The 20,204-nt window shown below is 38.0% G+C and overlaps 1 protein-coding gene across 1 annotated transcript in view; it reads left to right on the forward strand.

Moving 5' to 3' along the window:
* CSMD1 (CUB and Sushi multiple domains 1) overlaps nt 1-20,204 on the forward strand; it is a 1,818,880-nt gene that overhangs the window by 881,798 nt on the left and 916,878 nt on the right. The window contains exon 4 of the mRNA XM_061177359.1: nt 7,024-7,218. Coding sequence (XP_061033342.1) covers nt 7,024-7,218 — 195 coding nt within the window. The remainder of the gene's footprint in view (nt 1-7,023; nt 7,219-20,204) is intronic.

A 20,204-nucleotide genomic window follows, 5' to 3' on the forward strand; every position in this document is an offset into this window, starting at 1 on the left:
CAATGTAAGTGTTCTTTTGATTAATGTTAGTATTCTTTTGATTAATATTTCTCATTTTACTTTTGCTGCTTTGTGTCTTTAAAGTGTGTTTCTTGGCATCAGTGTATCACTGCCTTTTTTAAATCCAATCTAATAATCTCTGCCTTTTCCCCCCCAAGTGTCTAGTTAACGTGTTTGATCTTTACCTTCTTCAAGACATAGAATACAATTATTATGACCATTTTAATGCTGTTGTCTACTAATTCAGCCATCTGTGTCATTTCTGGCTAATTTTTTTATTCTTCTTTTTCCTCATTATGGATTTTATCGTCTTGCCTGTTGGCACACTTGATTGGACACCAGACATCGTGAATCTTAATTTGGAAGGTGTTGGATATTTTTGTATTCCCCAAAAGATTTTTGGATGTAGTTAAAAGTTCTTGGAACAGTTTGATCCTTACAGATACTGCTTTTTAAGGCTGCATGAGGAGTGAGTCAAGTTAGGAACCTCGGGTGAAAGTTTAAGTAGGCGTTCACTCGCAGGTTGTGCCAGTGATGATCCTGAAGTTGAATAACCCAGGTAGTGAGAGCCCCTCAGATTCTCCATGCAACGCCCCTCACTAGCCTCACCCTACTCCGATCCTGTTGCTTGTAAGATTTCTGATACGTGACGCAGGCAGCATTCACTCTAGAGTGTGTTCTCCCCACTGCTGAGCTTAGAGCCTTCTCAGTACACTAACTTGTGTCCAGTGAAATGATGGAGGTTTTTGTTCTCACTGCTGGGACAGGTATTCTTCTCAGCCCTGCAAGCATCCTGGGCACTTTTGCTTCTAATCCCTTGGTAATTCTTTCACTAGCCTTGGGTCATTTCTTTCCATACATGCATTAGTAAGAACTCACCCCATATTCAAGGGGGGACCTCTGTAGGTCTCTGGAGCCCTCTTCCTCCGGTGAAATTTAGCGTCTCTGACAGCCCGGGGCTCTCATCTCTGTCTCCTCAACTCAGGGAGACTGTCAGACTCAACCTGGGTTTCTACTCCCTGCGCCTTTGGTCCCTAACTCTCTCCAAGAAATAAGCTGGAGAAATTTTAGGGATTCTCATTTAATTCCCATCTCTCAAGGGTCGTGTTCCAACACTGACTGATGTCCAATGCTTTGAGAGCCATTTAAAAAAAATAAACTTTGATTTTTTTTAAACTTCATTAAAGCAGGAAGGTAAATCCTGTACCTGATACTCTAACTTAGCCCATAGAAGAAGTGTTATAGTGAGATTTTTAAAAATTTGAATTAATAAATGAACTGTGACTCAGAAAGAGTTTAGAATTGTTTTCTAGAATCACTTTAATTCAATTTTGTTAACCATCCCTAGTGGTATTTAATGTAACATTTAACCTTTGGAATGGGTCTTACTGTCCTTGTTATATGGATATCATGAATTAGAGAGTAAACAGAAGCATTATTTAGCACAGGGCACAGGTCATTTTGATCAGTTCCTGAGTGGTTGCTGGCTTCTTTGCTCTCATTAATCTGATATCTACCAGGGCTTGTGGTCATGTTTGTTTCAGTGTCCTTTTCAATTTTTAGAAATACTCTTACCTCATCATTATATAAATATTGAGCAACTTGTAATCAACTGAACATCCATTTATTGAGTGTAAAGTTCACTTTTGAGAAGAAGAAAGATGGTCATAAAAAATTGTATATCTGCTTATAAGTCATTAATGAAAGCATTGGGGATCTACCTTGTGGCGGAAGTATAGGTAAATTTACCTGAGAAAATTAACGTACACGCAATTTTCTCTTCAGCAATTCAGTGATAATTGAAAAGTTCACCTGCTGTTATTTCTTGTTGCTGTGTTCTTTTTTGTATGTCAATCACTTACACTTAATTTTCCACCGTTGATTTTACCAGGCATCCATTCTTCCATGATTGCTTCTCAGCTGGACTCCTAGGCTCTGTTTGGTTTTGATCTTAACTTTTTGGCCATTTTTCTATTTTGTTTAATCATTATTCCCTCCTCCCCCATTAACTTTGGGTATTCCAGAAGATTTACATCTGGGCTCCCAATTATTCTTCTTTTTTCTTCCCTCCATTGTTACTCTGTAAATCAGAGGAAACTTAGGAACTTTTCTGGTCGTCACCTATTTGCTTGTAACTCTAGGGTACACCATGGAGACGGTGAACAGGCTTAAAAACAAAGAGCCTAATCACGTTCACAACTGAACCTACTAGTCTGCATCTGTGGCCATCATGGCCATATTCACACATCCTGTTTTCCTGGGTCACCATCATAAATTCCTCCTCTTGTTGCTGTTTCTTCCTCAGTAGTTAACTCCTGATTTGCCATTTAGTTCCTTGATCATAGATTTACCGTCATTTATATCTGAATTGATGCCTATGTTGTTTGGGGTGGTAAAGGTTCAGCTTCTCATAGATCCAGGTTAGTGAGGTGAAAACAGTGTCTCCCTTACACTTCAAGATATAAACCAATGAAAGGTCAACCAGGAAAATTAAAGTGTAAGACCAATAAGCTCATCCCAGGGGTCACCTGGCCATACATGCTTTACACTCCCCAAAACTCAGTTCACACAGTCAAAATCATTTTCCAAAGGGCATTTTTGTGTTCTCACTTCTTATAAGATTATAATGTCTTACAGCTGCCATTCAAAATCTTTTGAAAATCCACCCTCTAAGATTTCAAGTGCCTCTGCCAACTTGTCATTTTCTTGTGTTAACTTTGTTACGCAGTCCCTTCTGACTCCTTTCTCCCATCCTGCAAATTTACCTGAGAGCTTGAAACTTATTTTTAAAAAGCCATGTAATAATTTTGCCTTCAGTTTTACCTGAGGAAACATCGTAACTCTCCCAAATCCTTATATTCCTTTTATTATATCAAACAAAGCTCTATTGAGAACACGACAGATTTAATGGCATTTTATTATCTTTATTTCTTTTGATGTTGACAGCAGTTTCATAAGAAAGTTTATTGTAGTGCTGAAGGGCAGAAATGCTGGATCCACCATGTGCAAATCCTATCACCAATACTTGCCAGCTGTGTGGCCATGAGAAAGTTGTTTAACCTCTCTGTGCCACAGTTTCTTCCTCTCTAAAAGGGGGATAATAATGGGACTGACTTCCTATATACTGTTAACATATATAAACCACTTAAAACAGTGTCTAGCTAATAGCACCTGCTGTATAAGTCTTACTAATTATTATTACATTAGAGCAGGAATAATGAAGTTGAGTTAATATGGCTAAAAACTGGAATGTCTTTCTCCTTTGCTTCCCTTTTTAATGACGATGTTCTTATTTTAATGACAATATTGACTCTAGCAGACTCCTTCTAGTTTGATTGCTTCTAAAATTGGTATATATCGGAACCGCTGCATACTTTTAAATTTGTATGATTTCCGTAAAGTCCACATGGTGCTTTAGAACTGGGAAAATAAATTTGAAATTGCTATTGTATACTGAGCACTTATTCTCTTCCATGTTCCCTGCTAACTGTTGAATCTGCGTTACCTCATACATGTGTCACAGCACACCCTGTTGCTAGGTTTTATTTTTAATTCCCCTTGTCAAGACATGGAGACTGAGATTTAAGTAATTTGTCCAACGTTCTACGGTCTGTTTCTGGAGGAGAAACACAAGTCTGTCCGATACTGATCTACATAACCCACTGTGCCGGGTACTTTTCTATAGCCACTTGCCACTCCTACACGCTTCATTTAAAAATGATCTTTCTGTTTTAATTTGGCCAAACCTTACCACTTTCCACCTTGAAGTATACTTAAAACTCACTTCCTCTTTGAGTTCTTCTCATCCGGATCCTGTAACTTTTCAGGCATAGTAGGCATTTACGCAGCCTATCTCCCGAAATGTTGTTCTTCACGTGGAGAAAGAGACTTTGGAAGTGGATGGCCTTAAATTTCTCCCCCGCCCCTAAGAAACCCTCCTTGCTGTTGTCACGTAACTGCTGTCTCTGTATCTTCTCGTCCCACCAAACGGCCACGATTCAGAGAGTCAGGACAGAGAATAAGTGTCAGGTTTCCAGATTTGAAAATCTAGTTCTCAAAGCATTCCGGAAGATGAGTACAGTGGATTGTTCTAATCCTTCCCAAAGGTTTCAGGAGGGAGTGGAGGGCAGTCTGTGGGCAAACACATCACGCATCGCTGGTTTCATTTCCAGGGGTGTATGTCAGGTGGGTGTTTGAGGTTTTATTTCCTTAAGCTGCAGTGAGACTCCTGGAAAGGCCAAGTGTAAACAAATAGTCTGACATTCGCCCTCCGGGGAGCCAGCTTCCAAATGCACTTGCCTAATGAAATTTCATTAATTGTGCACATCCTGTTAAAAATGCTGTCGCTCCTCTGATGAATTTCAGACTTCTGTCCGCCAGCCTTTTGTCCCATTTCATGATGAATATTAGTGATATATTTTATTTTAGTATCATGTTTTCACTTTTCTTCTGGAAAGGGATTTGACATGGCATCCATTTAATGATTGAAACAGTTGGGTCAAAGGTTTGATGTGATAGCCTGATTAAGTCATTGAATTGTGACCATTTGCACTTGCCAAAGCAGAAGTGTTATAGAGGGATTTTCAATGAGCCTAATTGGAATGACAGCCTAGGTTTCAAGCCCTGGGTGTACAAACTTGGCTTCGTGGGATCTGATGGGTGGAAACCTGCCATGAGAGGAAAGCAGTGTGCCCAGAGCTCCTTTCAACATCCTTTCACATCCACAAGTGTCTGCACTGGGTGCCTGATTCCCATCACCCTACTAGGAATTTCTTGAAGCATCTATGAGAAAGAGTGCACATTACTTCAAGGAATGATTAAAGCAAACTAAATGTAGAGTCCAAGTCAATTCAATAAGTGTTTACTAAATACTCAATGTGTCCTCATTGCTCTGGGAGACACCAAGAGACCTTCACCATCTTCAGGGAAACTGGTTAAAAAGTTAGTTCAAATAAAAATGGCAGAAGTGACAGTGGGGTTGAGTTTATTCTAAATTAGTTTTGTCCAGCCACTGGATTTTCATGTCTTGGCATTTTTTTTGCGTGTCTGAGTCGTAAATCTTTGTGTAGACCTATAATCAGTTTTGTCCATTTTTCACAATCTAAGATATTTTGATAATGTCTTCATGAAATGGCTGATGGATTTGTAATATTATGTGAGTGTTTGCATTTTCGTGTTTGTTTGCAATAGAAGTAAATGTTTTAAATCATCCTCAGTTACTTCTATTCTCTTGCTGACATTGTTCACATTAATATTTTAGTATTTTTTTCCTAAATTATAAGGTTGGTTGAAATCAAAATTTTCATTCTGGACAAGGAAGAAAAACACCAAAAGCATTCATATTCACATATTCCCCCCCAACCCCATCTCTTTTTCTCTCTCTGTTGATGATAGAAATTCAGCCCATGTCTCACGTCTGTCTCTGATTATAAGGTCCCTAGCTCAGGCTGGTTTTTGGGCATCCCAGGTCATAAAATAAAGTGATCCTCCAAGATAGAATTGAAAGTTTTCTACCTTAGGAAATCATAGACAGTTAAATTCCAGGCAGTTAAAAATGTTTTTAAACAACATTTAACAAACAGATTTATTGCCTTAGGGATGGTGAATGTGGAATTAAAAACAGAATTTCTTTTTTATAGAAGACCCATAGATGATTATAGATTATACTGAATTATTTTCTATTATGTTATCAAACAGGTTTTTGTAGACTGTTTTCAGAAATTATTTTCTAAAAACTAGAATTGAGCAAACTGTGACTATATAGTGATTTCATAAACATGTCAGTAATATTAAACATCTAAATTGTAGTATTTGTTTACTAAGTGTTTCTATAGTTTAGTTTATATGTATTTAATACCAAAATAAAATTAATCTTGGAAATCAGTGAAATTCCCTCCCTATCCACTGGGAAACATCTATTTATCTCTCTGTTTACAAACAAAGAAAAAAGAAAAAGTGGTCTGTATTATACATATATACCAAAATGTACCCCTATACCAATGCAAAAAATTGGATACAGAAATAGAATAATTTTGTTCATTTGGAAATACTTTTTATTGGGAAATCATTTCTTTTTTATATGGTAGGATCCTTGGTTTATTTGAATTCTACATAATAGCAGCTAATTTACTGATGATATGCTAAATTTAAACCAGAAATATGGAGACAGTAGCCAACAATCATCAACTTCGTCTATTCAACTTAATGGTGCCTCAACTAAGTTCAAAAGTACGTTCTATGAGTGTGAAACAGCATCGTGTCCATTAGGTTTCAAGGCAATTGAATTAGACAGAGAAGCCTATCGATGTGAAAAGTGAGGAGGCCAAGAAAGACCAGAATCAAGGCTATCTCATTGAAATGCAAGTGAGACAGTACTTGCTTTGTCAAAACTGATACTTAAAACTTTGTTGTGAATCAGACACTCCAAACACATAGAGCCTTACAGATGGCTTGGAATATAATAGTGGTACAATTTTTGTAAAAGTCTGATAGATTAGCAAATGACATTTTAAATTTATTATTTAATTCAGTTGTTTATCCATCAAACATTGATTGAACACTTATTACTGGTGTGTATCAGGCAGTGCTGGTCCTGGAGGAATAAGGAAAAATATGGCATGGATATTCATTCATGCTGTATTTCTGTTCTTTTTTCAGATATCTATATTCTGCTGTATTATCTGATTTCTAACTATGTGGGACTGTAGAATCTCATAATTAAAAAAATAATCTAGATGTCAGTTTAGAACACTGAATGTAAGCAGAACTGTATCTTCCTCTCTTAACAAAATCCACTTATTTATACTTTTTAAATATTTCTTTACAAAAGTACTAAATTACAGATTTTACAAAACACAAATCCATTTCTCTGTTTAATTTTTCGACAAAATTAAGATAATTTTTGTCCTAGATTTGCTAACTTTAGTAGTTCAGAAGTGGTCCATGTCTTGTGATATAAATTGATCTCAGTAGAAAATCTTCCTTTAACTTGTATTTCTTTCTCCTCTTTTTTTCTCCCAATAGTTTTACCCAGCCACACATGTGGAAATCCCGGAGAAATACTGAAAGGAGTTCTCCACGGAACAAGATTCAACATAGGAGACAAGATCCGGTATAGCTGTCTCTCTGGCTACATCTTGGAAGGTCACGCCATCCTGACTTGCATCGTCAGCCCTGGGAATGGAGCAACCTGGGACTTCCCAGCCCCGTTTTGCAGAGGTAGGTGCTGTACAGGGAGGGTGTGTGATGAGCTGACACCTGGACTAAGCAAATGGCTTTGGAATTGACACTGGAAAAGTTTCCACTTCACGAAAGCAAGACACATCGCGCTGGGTCTTCCCGTGTCAGCGCATTCTGTTCCCTAAAGCAATATTGTACGTTACCTAAGAAACCACGGCTGCACCCTGTAAAGTCAGTAACAAATTTAGATATGTTCCTTAAACATCCAAATTTTTCTTCAAACTTTGTGGACTTCTACATATTTTTATCACTTATTGTCATAGCATTCTAAGATTTAATGCACACATTTATGGCCTCCTTGCTTTGAAGTTTCCTTTTTTATCTTTTTCTCATTAAAAATGGCAGATACCCCTTGATAATTAAATTATACCGTTGGAAGACTCTTTTAACACTCTGGGGCTTTGGAGATAGACCATAAAGGATTGCACTAGTGCAGGTGTTCCTCGTTATGATTTGTTGCAAGATTAGAATCAGTTTTCTGGAAGCCTTGTGATTTTTAGCCTTTTCTGTGACATTATTTTCCTGATCCAGTGACTTTAGGAAAGAGCATACTTTGACTCTTAGGTTTTGACTTTCCTAAGAAAAAACTCACTTTATGGTTTCAAATGTAAAAGTGTAGCTTACATTTATTGAGGTCTTAATGTAATTCAGAAAATGTGCTAAGTGCTTTACCTGAATCATATCACTGAATTCTCACAAAACCCCACTGAAATAATAAATACTCACACTCATTTAACAGGTAAAGAAGCACAATTTTAATTTTCAAAAGGTTCCAAAAGATAGCATATGATGAGTTAAGACAAAAACCCATGTCTGACTTTTTTTTATTGAAGTATGGTTGATTTACAATATTGTGTTAGTTTCAGGTGTACAGCAAAGTGATTTGGTTATACCTATATATATGGATGTATCTATATTCTTTTTTTCAATTGTTTTCCATTATAGTTTATTATAAGAACCCATGTCCAACTTTTTATCCATGTATGTAACCAGGCAAATCCACAGCCTTAGCTTAAGTCATATCAAAATGTGTTGTTTTCATCAGTCTGTTTATATTTTCGTCTATGCTATTTAATGAATACTTTTCTATTTTTTTTTTGTTATCTCTGTTACGTGTTGCAGTCTCATGAGATCTTCCCAACGCTACTTATCTTAGTTATGGCATATTGCAGCTGCTGCTACTACTATTATTAATACAACTAGTATTACTACTAGTACTATTACTACTACTGCCATTATTACTACAGCTGGTAACTAGTACGTATTGATTGCTTGTTATGAGCAGGCATTACTTTTTCATGTATAATCTTCACAGTAGGTATTTTATTAAAGAAGTGTTTTACACGTGAGGCATCTGAGGGTTAGATGGGAAACATAACTTGTTCAAGGTATTCCAGCTGGTAATTACCAGAGGTCAGATCCACCATCTTGAAATCATCCCTTTGTCCTAGAGAAATTCCTGTTATGGATATTTTCTACCGCACGCATCCATTACTCCTCCAGAAATGCTCATTTTCTTGCATGTTCCTCAGGTCTATTATCTCTCTCTTCTTTTTTTCCTTAGTGCTATTAATTATTTTACATCTTCTATTGTCAAAAGAGTGGTGTCCTCAAAATCCAGATTTCTGTGTCCCTTCCCTTGTCTTTTCACTGATTCCCTCAACTAAGTGATACTGTTTAAGGACGCTGTCACTTGGATATCCTAAGTATATTCTTTTTTCCCTATTTCTACCACTGTGTATCTGATAGTCACTCTGTGGAAACGTTGCAGTCACTCTCTCCATTTTTCCCTGCTTGCCCCTTTTATTCTGTCAGACTGTCTTTCACGTCTCCCCTTTTCCACTCCAACTGTCCCATGCCAGTTGTTTTTTCTTCCCACCCAGACCAGCTTCAAGTTGGTGAAATGAGCGCCACATCCAGAATCTCAGCCTTCATCCTACACTCTCCTCCTTAGTCCCACTCCCAACACACCCGTCTTCATCATCACCTGTCCTCTCTCAGCCAGACCACTTCAGTGACTCAACGAGAATTAAGTGCAAACCCTTGAAAACGCTGCCCCGGAGCTCCATCACCTCGTCTGAACTGACTTGTCCGCTTTCATCCGTTAGTGTTCCCAGACACAGATGTTATGCTTCTGTCTCCACGCGATGCTTTGCTTGGTCTGACTTCCCAAAAGACAGCTGTGTGCGTCTCTCCCAAGTGCTGTGTTCCTCACACCAAGCTGTTAGCTTGGCATCCCCTCCACGGTGGGAGTATTGACCCCAGAAATCAGCAAACTCTACAAAGCAGGGTTTCTTCCCAAAGAGTTCCTTACCAGCTCACCACTCCATGCCTAAATCCAAACTTTCACTCATTTTTTCCTGTTCTGAAGTTTTCCCTTTCATCTCCGTTAAAGCCATGAATCTTACTTAGTTGTCAAGTTCACGCTTAAGCCCAAATTTTAGTCACTTTTTTTTTAACCATTGCAGCCCCTTTTTCAATTCTTTAAGAAAACACAAGTCCTTTTGTCTTGAGCATTTATTTTGTTGCTATTTTATATTTTAACCTTATGTCTTCAGCATTTCCTCAACTAGTTTGTAACCCCCCCAGGACATAATTTACAGTCATGAAAATTGTGTGACGATGTCCTTGCTTCTACCTTAATATTAGCCGAATCCATAGCTATTTACCCCTAATGCTGTACCTAATCCCCCATTCAAACATTTAATAGAGGAGTGGAAATATGCTGGGCATCAAATGAGGAGTTATTATAAGCTGGAAAATGCAAAAATAAATATTAACAGCAACCATGCCAGTTTCTGTTTTGCTCATACCTCCCCAAGCATTTTCTTCTTAATTGAAGGGTCTTTACTAATTTCACAGTTATAAAACTTACAAAGTCAAAGTTGATATAACAGCTCATACTCTTTCCTATGTTGTCACCAATTTATTAAATCCAAACCATATCAAGATGCTTTTATCATAATATTTCTCTTTTCTTCTATATTATAGATTATTAAATTTATGCTTAAATTTTGCTTTTTTCAGTGCTTGGGATAGTAACATTTCAAAGGACATTAAATTTGATATAATTATTTTATGTAACAGATTTGAAAGATACAACACAGTTTGTCATTGATTTTGGATAACTGGATCATAAAGAAAAAAGTCGATAATCTAATTCTTATAAATGTGTAGATGTGGCGTATCTAGAGATTAAATTAATTTCAGCGATATGGACTTAGATAATTTTAAAAAATGAAATGAGTATATCTTCTGCTTCCCCAACATCCTAGTTATTTTGTTCCAGGGATTGCTTGAGGAGTCATCTTAAAGTGCTGCTAACACCACTGAATCTCTTTGCAATGACCTTTTCCTAGTGTTGAAAATTTTACATTGTAACTCCAAGTGGCAGTATTTAACCTGAACAATGACACTTAAATGTATCATTTCTAGAGTCACGTGGTGCTCTTTAAAGAAAAGGGATATAGCCATATATTTAATAAAGTCAGTGCATAATGAAGTGGGAGGTCAGCCAGATTTACTTAAAACTGATTCCCTTGAACAGGAGACCAGCATCAAACTGACTTCTTTCAAGGATGAGAGTTCAGATTGTCTCCTTCTGGAGGTGTGTTTTTGTCTTCCTCATTTATCCTTGACTTTTCACCTAAATGTCTGTATCCTCCTTCATCTCCCTTCATTATCGCACGTTGTTCCTCTTGTCTCTTCTGATCTTTACAAAGATGTACTGTTTCTGTATTTGCAGGTGTGGTGTGTATTTAGAGGAGAAACATAAAAGGGGAAAAGAAAAAAAAAAAAAAAAAAACTAGATATATTCAATGACGCATGCTCCCAACTCAGAATTTAAATGCCTTCTTAATTTATGTTTCCCCTATTCTATTATTAAATCACAAAGACTATGATGTCACGGTCCAGGAATTATCATAAATGACTTTGAGCTCCAGGATAATAGAGGGCCATAGCGTAGGAAATCCAAAAGAGAAGGTATTCTCCTTGAATGGAAAATTCGCATGGTGGGTCCTTGTCTCCAGATCTGTGATAAGATTGTCCGAGAAGGCAGAAAGGAAGTAGGTCAGGAGCTGCATTTGGAAAATGCTCCTTCGTAAGAAACCTATCGTCTGATGTGGAGAAATCCCCGGGGAGAAGTGGGCCTGTCCTCACATTAGTCCACCATTAGGTGGGGAAGTTGTTCTTAAACCGTCTCCCTTTGGTCCCTTCAGTGAGCATTTCCATCCACTCCAGCTCTCCAATTCTGGATCTCATTTTTGAAAGCATTAGTGTGATCTTACGTCAACTGTCTTATTCCATGGATATAATCACATAGGAAATGTATATACGTTTGGGGACATGAGCTGTCTCTGGTCCTGGAAAAGGCTAGGCTCCTTTATGCTCTGGAAAGATGATAGGATGGTTGCATTAGGCATATGCCTCCTGAAATAAGCCAGCTCTAAGCAAACACTAGTCTCCTTAGCCAGAGATGCCTGCTCCCCCTTCCCCGAACATTACCTTCTGAGATGCCTTAATTCTTTCAATGATGGAGCACTTTGTATATACAATACTTTGTATTTGCAAAGTATGCTTCAGAAAATAATTCTTAACAGCTGCTGCAGAGCTGAGATCCCTAAAGTCATAGCTCTGGACATTCCCATTTACAGGCTGTCCTAAATAACTTATTTTTGTATATTCTACACTTCATAGATTAGCCTGTATTAACATTATGTGCACGACTCATATGAACTACCATAGAAAGGCATCTAAAAATCATATGTATCCAGTGTCAATTTGTAAATATGCTGAAACCCACAAATGTATGATCCTGTGTATACCTCAAATCACCTTGAGATGTATGCAGGGAAAGTAATAGTAGTCTTGTATTGAAGGTAAGGAAATAAAGCTTCAATTGTGTTGACATATGTTGGTTTATGACTTGAACTTTGTAGCAAGACAGCTGTTCTTCTGATTGTATCATTCTACTGTTACTAAATTTGATTGAGTAGCATTTGTACATAATTTAAAAATTTAATAATACTGAAGGGATTATAGTGAAAAGAAACATCCTATTGAAACACCCATACTCTTAGGCTATAGACATTTCAATAAAAATTAACCATTTTTGTCATTATTATCTTATATATGCTTATACTGTTCTGTTTTGCTTTATCAAGTTAAAACTTTTTAAATTGACATCTTGCAATGAGTGTCACTGTAATTTTATCACTCCATTCCCCATGTCTTGTTTCTTCCAGTTTAATTTAGATTTCTAAACATTATAAATCTGAATAATGCACTTGACCGTTTATACCTTATTTCTTTAATTTTTGACAGCATCTTTCGCCTGTGCACTGTATAAGATGTGACTGTCATTGCCTCTGCTCTTTCCAGTAAATGTTCTAATACTTTCCTTCCTCTATGTTCTCTCAGCTGTAATAGCACTTTTGCAGGATCAAAGTTGTGAACATGTACGTTTTATTCTATGATCGTAATTAAGTCCTTCTTAATTTGCCTGAAGGCTGGATAGCAATAAACAACATTCGTGTTATTACAACTGTGTACATATTGTTCCAACATCATCATCCCTGTGCCACTCAAAGAGAGTTCAGATCAGATGAGTTCTTTCTTAGCCTCAATTATTCATAATAATGCCACAATTACTTTTTTCCCCCCACATTTGGACCAAGACTTTCCTGTTCTGCTTATTTAGTTAATGTAACATTAGCAGGCTCCAATGTTACTATTGTCTGCTCGTGTTAAACCCCAAATGAGTATTTCTGACTGGTGGTTGGCTCTGATTTAACGGTGATTTGGGGACTTTTGTGTCTGGCTTTCAGTCAGGGTTGGCAGCTTTGTCTCCATCCATTGGCAGAGGGAGGAAAGAGCCTGGGGTTGTTACGGGCAGGCCTCCCACACATATATTGCACTGGTTAGACTCAGTCGTGTGGACGTCCTTAACTGCAAGGAAAGCTAGAAAGAAAAGGAAGAAGGAAGAAGAAAAAGCAGATTTGGTAAATGGCTGGCCTATGCCGTGACTGCCTTCTATTTGTCCTAAATTTTTGAATTTTTTTTTCCCCTTGTTGATTTATAAAACTTATGTTTCATCCCAATAATCCAGATATCTTCTACTTTATACTTATTTGAATTATTGCTGGGAATGAACTCTAGTCTTCTTCCTGAAGATCACTGACTTATTTCTCTAACGTAAACCAGATTGCATCGTATTTTGCATACACTTGTCTTCTGCGGTTCCTGAAATCTCGGTCATCACCACCCTCAGCATACTGTGCCTTCGTCCCCTTGTCTGTACCCCTTTTGCCCTCATTTCCCCAAATCCATCAGTTCCCTCTCCCTGTTCTCTCAGAGGGTCCAGCGCTGGCTTGTAGGTCTGTTATCAGGCAGTGTTTCTGACACTTCTTCACTGTTCCACTCAACCTGTTCACTATTTTCTAAATCCTGTCTTCTTTTCTCTTTGTTTCATCTCAGATAGTTTCCCTGAGAAAGGTTGCTTTGGAGGAAAACCCTTTGAGCTTTAGCATGCCTGCAAATAGCCCCTGTCTGCATCCGTACTGATGGACAGTCTAGCTGAGTATAAAATTATACATGGAAACCATTTCCTCCCAGAATTGTTAAAGCATCGTTTCATTATTTTAAGCATATTATTGGCTTCTGCTTGACAAAAAATATTCCAAACTAGAAAAGTAATAAGTTTTCCAGGCATATGTCAAAAAAGAGAGAGAGGGAAAAAAACAGGTCTTTAAGAAAGCATCCACAAGTGAAACATTATTTGAGGGACGATACTATACTCATAATCTTTTGGAGTAGAAGGATAGCATACAGCATGCGGAAAAGCCAAAGACGTTCCGAATGAGCTAGGTTGTAGCCCAGAGCATCCTTCTTCTGTGTGATGGAGCTGCGGCGGGCCAGTGACCATCATCATTCAGGCAGGGGCTCGGGGCTGTTCAGCTGCCACATGCCTAACCAAGAAAAACTCCCAGTTCCTCAGTATTTAGATCAGTGCCGTTCGCTAGAAATATAATGCAACCCACAAGTGGGAGGAACTATATAGTTAACATTTCCTAATAAGGACATTGATAAAGTAAAAAGAAACAGGTGCATTTAATTTTAATAATGCATTTTATTAACCCAGCATAGTCCAAAGATGACCATTTCTACACGTAATCAGTATAAAATATTAATGAAGTAGTTTGCACTTTTTCCCTAGTCTTTAAGACCTGGCGTGTATTTCACAGTTACATCATTTCTCAAGATGAAATAGCCACATGTTCTCGTTAGCTATGTATGCTAGTATCTACTATTTCAGGCAGCTCAGACTTAGCAAGCAGAAGAATTTTAGTTTTCTTTTAATTTTATTTATTTATTTTTGGCTGTGTTGGGTCTTCGTTTCTGTGCGAGGGCTTTCTCTAGTTGCGGCGAGCGGGGGCCACTCTTCATCGCGGTGCGCTGGCCTCTCACTGTCGCGGCCTCTCTTGTTGCGGAGCACAGGCTCCAGACGCGCAGGCTCAGTAATTGTGGCTCACGGGCCCAGTTGCTCCGCGGCATGTGGGATCTTCCCGGTCCAGGGCTCGAACCCGTGTCCCCTGCATTGGCAGGCAGATTCTCAACCACTGCGCCACCAGGGAAGCCCTAGTTTTCTTTTTTTCTTTCCACAACAGCTGTTAATGTATGCAGAGTTCTGGTGCTGTGAGTACATGTCACTTTCACTTATGCTATAGGGTTCAATATACAGTTGTAGTTTTATGATAAGGACTCATAAGAAAATGGGTCTGAAATATACACATCTATGCCATTCTCTGATTGGAATTCTCCCCTTTAACTTCTCGGCAATTGCTGAAACAGATTTGAGCTGAATAGTATCGGAAAGGAGAAGTCTATTTTTACTATTACTTTGAAGCAAAAGATCACGGTGAGCCTAGCTCTCCAGTAATCCAAAAAGATTTCTCAAAAGGAATCTCATTTCAGATACTATCTTACTTTGGGAAGAAATGATACTGGGATCTAATGAATGAAGATTATGGGAAACTTTGAAGGAGAGGCTAATTAGCTAGTGGAGTTGGCAAAGAATTGAAAACAGCTTTGTGCATGTGTGGCTCCAGATGTATAAAAGAATAAAAATAAGAGTGACTCTAGGGAAAAAATAAACTAGATTCAATTCTGGGACCTAGCGGTTATGATCTATGTTGCTGTAAGTACATTGGATTCCTCTCTCACACTTCTTTTCCATCTGTAAACTACTACATATACTACGGTAAGATGTTCCTACAGCAGCCTAGCTACTGAGACCACATACCCAATTTCTACACAGTATTGTCAATAGAAAAGCAAATGTTTTGAAAAGATGATATTCTCAGTGTTAGTATGAGGATTAAGTGAAATGACATATGCAAAACATCCTGCAAAGTCTTTAACACATAAAGAAGGTGAATAAAGCACAGGTGATATAGCATGATGTTTATGGGCTGTGCAGTGTTATTTTCTCTCTCTGTTCTCAATTTTCCTACCTGTGTAATAGTACCGATTTCACAGGTCTGTTGTAAAGATTAAATGAGATAATCCAGATAAAATCCTTAACAGAGAACTCGACACAGTGAAGTTCTATATGTATTAGCTGTTATGATTACTGTTTCTATCTTCTCCCCGCTCCAGTTTTGAAAGCAAATTCAGATTTCAGATTAAAGTGATTGGAGACAAATGGCAAAAAATTTGAAAGTAAATTCATATAGATTATAGGATCTCAGTGCTAGTAGCTCTTAAACAAATGGCTTTTCTGCATTACTGAAATTCTTTGGGAAAAAAAAAAACTACCAGGCTGATTTAAGAAGAGAAACTGAATGAATAGAGACTCAGACAAGAGCCAGTTAAGTGCCTACTAAAGGGTGAGTCCGTGTCAGGACAGGTCATTGTGTTTTATGTGTCACTACTTGGACTGCAATAAGGAGACTAAAACCACATATACAGCGTGCGTGTAGATACACATGCATATAAATAGAATGACAGTATCGAAAATGTAGATTTGGCAACAGTCACATGGAGATTATTTCTAGTTTCCTTTTCCTTAGGGGACTAATCAATCAACCTTTTTCTTAAGGGATTAATCCATCAAGTTCAACGTATTTTTAATAAGGAACACATGGAGGAGCATCTGTTATCTAATGATGGACATTTCAGCTTGGTCACTCAAATTGTAGATTTTTAAGAAAAAGATGTGATGATAATAACAGTTAAACCTGTAGCAATGACCAAATGTCAGACATCATTTACATGCTTTACAGATATTCTTGTGTTTAACTTTCACAATAACCCTGCAAGTTTTGTATTATCATTGATCCTGTTTTTCAGTCAGAGAGACTCGGGCACAGAGATGTGAGGTGACTTTTCTGAGGTCACACAGTAGTGAATGGGAGAGTTGGAATCTGGACCTGGTGTCTTATGCCATTGGGCCCTGCAATGCCCTGCTCGTTCCCTTTTAATTTATGAGAATACAAAAAATAGGTTCCTTTGAAGAAGGAACTTACATTTTCATTGGGGAACAAATATTTGAAGTTGGATTAGACAAACAAACATTTTCTTCTTGAGGGATTGGTGCTTGAGCCCTGAGGAATCTGGGAAGGGGCGGAGAGAACACAGCTTGTCTGGGGATGTCCTGCTTCTGGGGATGAAGCGTGTGCCTTGGTTTTCTCCGGGGAAGATGGAAGTTGGTGGTCTCCAGCATCGTCCCGTTTCTCCACCTGTTCCTTGTGCAATGCAGGAGAAGGTGTCTGGCAGACCTGCAGGCCCTTCAGAGATTATGAGCCTAAAAAGAGAAATATAAGGGCAGTAAGATGCCGGCAGGGAAGAGTGACTGCCAATCTCAGTATTTTCTGCAGAAGCCTGTGGTCAAAGCAAGCACCAGCTAAAACTGTTTTCTGTGGGCTTGATGGGAGCTACCACCAGCAACAGCCTCAGGGCTTTCAGATGAAAAACATGATGTATAAACCCAGCTCAAGAGAGCCTTAAGCCCAAAGAGAGCTGTTTGGCTGTAGGATCTTTCTCGTTTTATTTTAAAGGCTAACATATGACTTGCTGCAGCTGTTTCTTTGTAGAGTAAGTCAATCTTGGAGCAGAGGAGGCAAGCAGGGATCCATTTCCCCAAGTCAGATGGTCTTCCTTCTCTGGGGAAGGCTTCTCTTTGCATGAAGTTGGTCCTCTTTCCTCTTTCTCTGTCGCAACCCTAAATCCTTCCCTACCACCAATTTGTCCTCCCAGGGATTCTCATTTGGGGGCAGAAAGGTGAGGCCTGAAGGATGCTGCTGGCATCTGGGCTCCGTGAACCTGCAGGGTACTGGTTCCAGGCAGAGTGGTGTTAGGAGGCCCTTGAGACCAGATATAAGCTACCTGAGACGTGGTTGGCCAGTAACTCTTCTCTCCTTATTTTCCATTTTTGCCCAACAGAATCTTTTTCAGCCACTATGAATTACTAAAGAAGGAAAGCCAGGAGGAAGTAGAAATAGCATGGCTAAGCATTTTATTTAGACCAAATCTCTGCGACAGGTGTTGTGTTACGAACTTGGCATACATACGTTTATGTTATCTTGTCCAAAAGTGTTCAAGGTTAATATTAATACTGAGAGTTTGCAGATGAGGGATCTAACTCCCTGAGATGTGAGGGATCCTGTCCAGGGCTGCAGAGACAGTAGGTGGTAAAGGCCGTTCTCACTTTGTGCCTTCTGCTTGGGGTGGTTAAGGAGAGGTGTTTTTGTTTTTTCCTTGTGTTCTATTGAGAAGCATGATCTGCAAACCATTGAAAAATAACCATAAGTGCGTTATGATCATTGACTAAAACTGCTTACTCACCAAGACTCTAACCTTGTTTCTCTCTGTCTCAACAAAAGCATTTAAGATAAATATTCACCTACAAGTGTCAAAACACAGTGTCACTATTACTTGAGAGTTTTAAAGAGTGTAGGATATGGCAGCTGTTTTGCTTTTTTTAAGGAGTTGACAGATTTTATGCATTTCAGGACAGTTGTATTTCCTTGGAAGGATGACTGAGAGTTAGCATGCAAAGATGCCACCAAATAAAGTACTAGGAGGAGTCTCAGCAATACCTTTAATAAAACATGCTAAATAATGGATGTCAGTGTTTCATTTGGAACTGCCTAAAGCTGCAAATTTCTTTAATTGATAAGCCTTACATAATGTGACTGGAAATGACAATATGGCACTTGCCAGCGCTTTATGAAATGTCACTCAGGGTGTTTAATTGCAGATATTCTGCCACTAGTGATGATGGGGAAGAGAAATACTGGGAGAACATGTAGCTGGAGGGGAGGAGAAGGGAGAGAAGTCATGCTTTTTGTGGGTACCGATCAATTCTGTGATATTTAAAACACAGCTGGGTTTTTATCAGTTATGTTGCAGAGGTAACATTGTAAAATGAATCTTAGATGATCTTTCTTGTCAGGACCAAGCATTGCAAAGTAAGATTGAATAAGGTAGTCTTCATATAAGAAACCCAGATCTAAATAAAGTTTGAATGGCTTTAGACAATTTAGCTTTCAGCACTTTTCTTGCATACTGTGTAATAACCAACTCTAAGTCTTACCAAAATTGAAAAAAAAATATCGAAAACATATGTCAACATTATTATAGTAAATCTGGTCTACATGGTTTTCATTTCACTATGATACAAGGCTTTCTGATAAGCACTTTTTTTTTTAATATATATTATCTCATTAAATACAATCTTGGAACTGGGTTAAAGCACAGTCATAAGTGCCTGTATACAAATCATTTTGTGGCTCAATTTACAGTATTTTTCCATGATTTGTTTTTCCATGTAAGTACCATATTAGGTTGCAGGGCTGAAGTTGTCTAGTGCCCAAAAACACACACGTCCAATTAAATGCCATTCACTGTGACAGGCAGTGAAGGAAATGTTTAATAGCGAGGACTTGGTCATTCAGGGTCCTGCTTTCTTACTTACTAGCTCGACATCATGGACAAGCTGTCTGCAAAACCTCTGGTTCTGAATCTGTTGAATTGGATTAATGCTACTTTTTTTTTTTTTAATAATTGAAGTATAGTTGATTTACAACGTTGGGTTACTTTCAAGTGCAGAGCAAAGTGATTCAGTTTGGATTATATATATATTATCTAGCTGGATTAAAACTACTTTTAATTTCATGGGACTGGTAAAGTTTAAATGAAATGCTTGAAGTACTTAATACCAATAATAGCTATTATTATTCAAATCATTATCATTGAAGAGCTAGAATGGAACAAAAATGGAGACCGAAGGAGGCCAATTCATCCTCTGAAAAGCTCTTAGAGACTAAAGTCATAGAGCATAGTGCATTGTTTTCTCTTTTTAAGATTGGTATTAAGTCATAAACATTTCAATTTTAACTGACAGCATTTTCTTCTCAATATCCTCAATATTATACAAAGTAATAGTTCTCTCTCTCCCCATAATTGAACATAATGAGTGTTTCCAGTGTTTGCTTCTACACATAATGCTATAATTAGTGTCTCTGTACATATAACATTGCTTTTGTTTCTTCTGTTTGATTATTTCCTAAGGATAGAATTCTCAGAATGTTATTTATGCTTTGCAAATTTGCTGAACAAATTTCCATGTCGCAAGTATTTTCACTACAATTACTCTTGGTTTTGATGTTAGTATTTCCTTTTTAATTTGCTGAGAATTTACTAGCATTAAAATGATGCCCCAAAGTTGGTTTTTTTTTTTTATTTCCAGTAGAATATATCTGCTGTCTATTTGTGTTTGTTCATTTGTTCTTTCAAGAAACGTTTATCCAGGAGAGGCAAGATGTCAGATACATTTAACAGTCAGGTCACTAGACTTTTTCTGTCAAGGGCCAGATAGCAAATATTTTATGTGTTTCAAGTCATACGGTCTCTGTTTCCGCTACTGTAGTCAGTCATTTTAGAGTAAAAGTCTCCATAGACGG

The sequence above is a fragment of the Eubalaena glacialis genome, chromosome 20 (genome assembly GCF_028564815.1).
Source record: "Eubalaena glacialis isolate mEubGla1 chromosome 20, mEubGla1.1.hap2.+ XY, whole genome shotgun sequence".
In the NCBI taxonomy this organism is placed as follows: Eukaryota; Metazoa; Chordata; class Mammalia; order Artiodactyla; family Balaenidae; genus Eubalaena; species Eubalaena glacialis.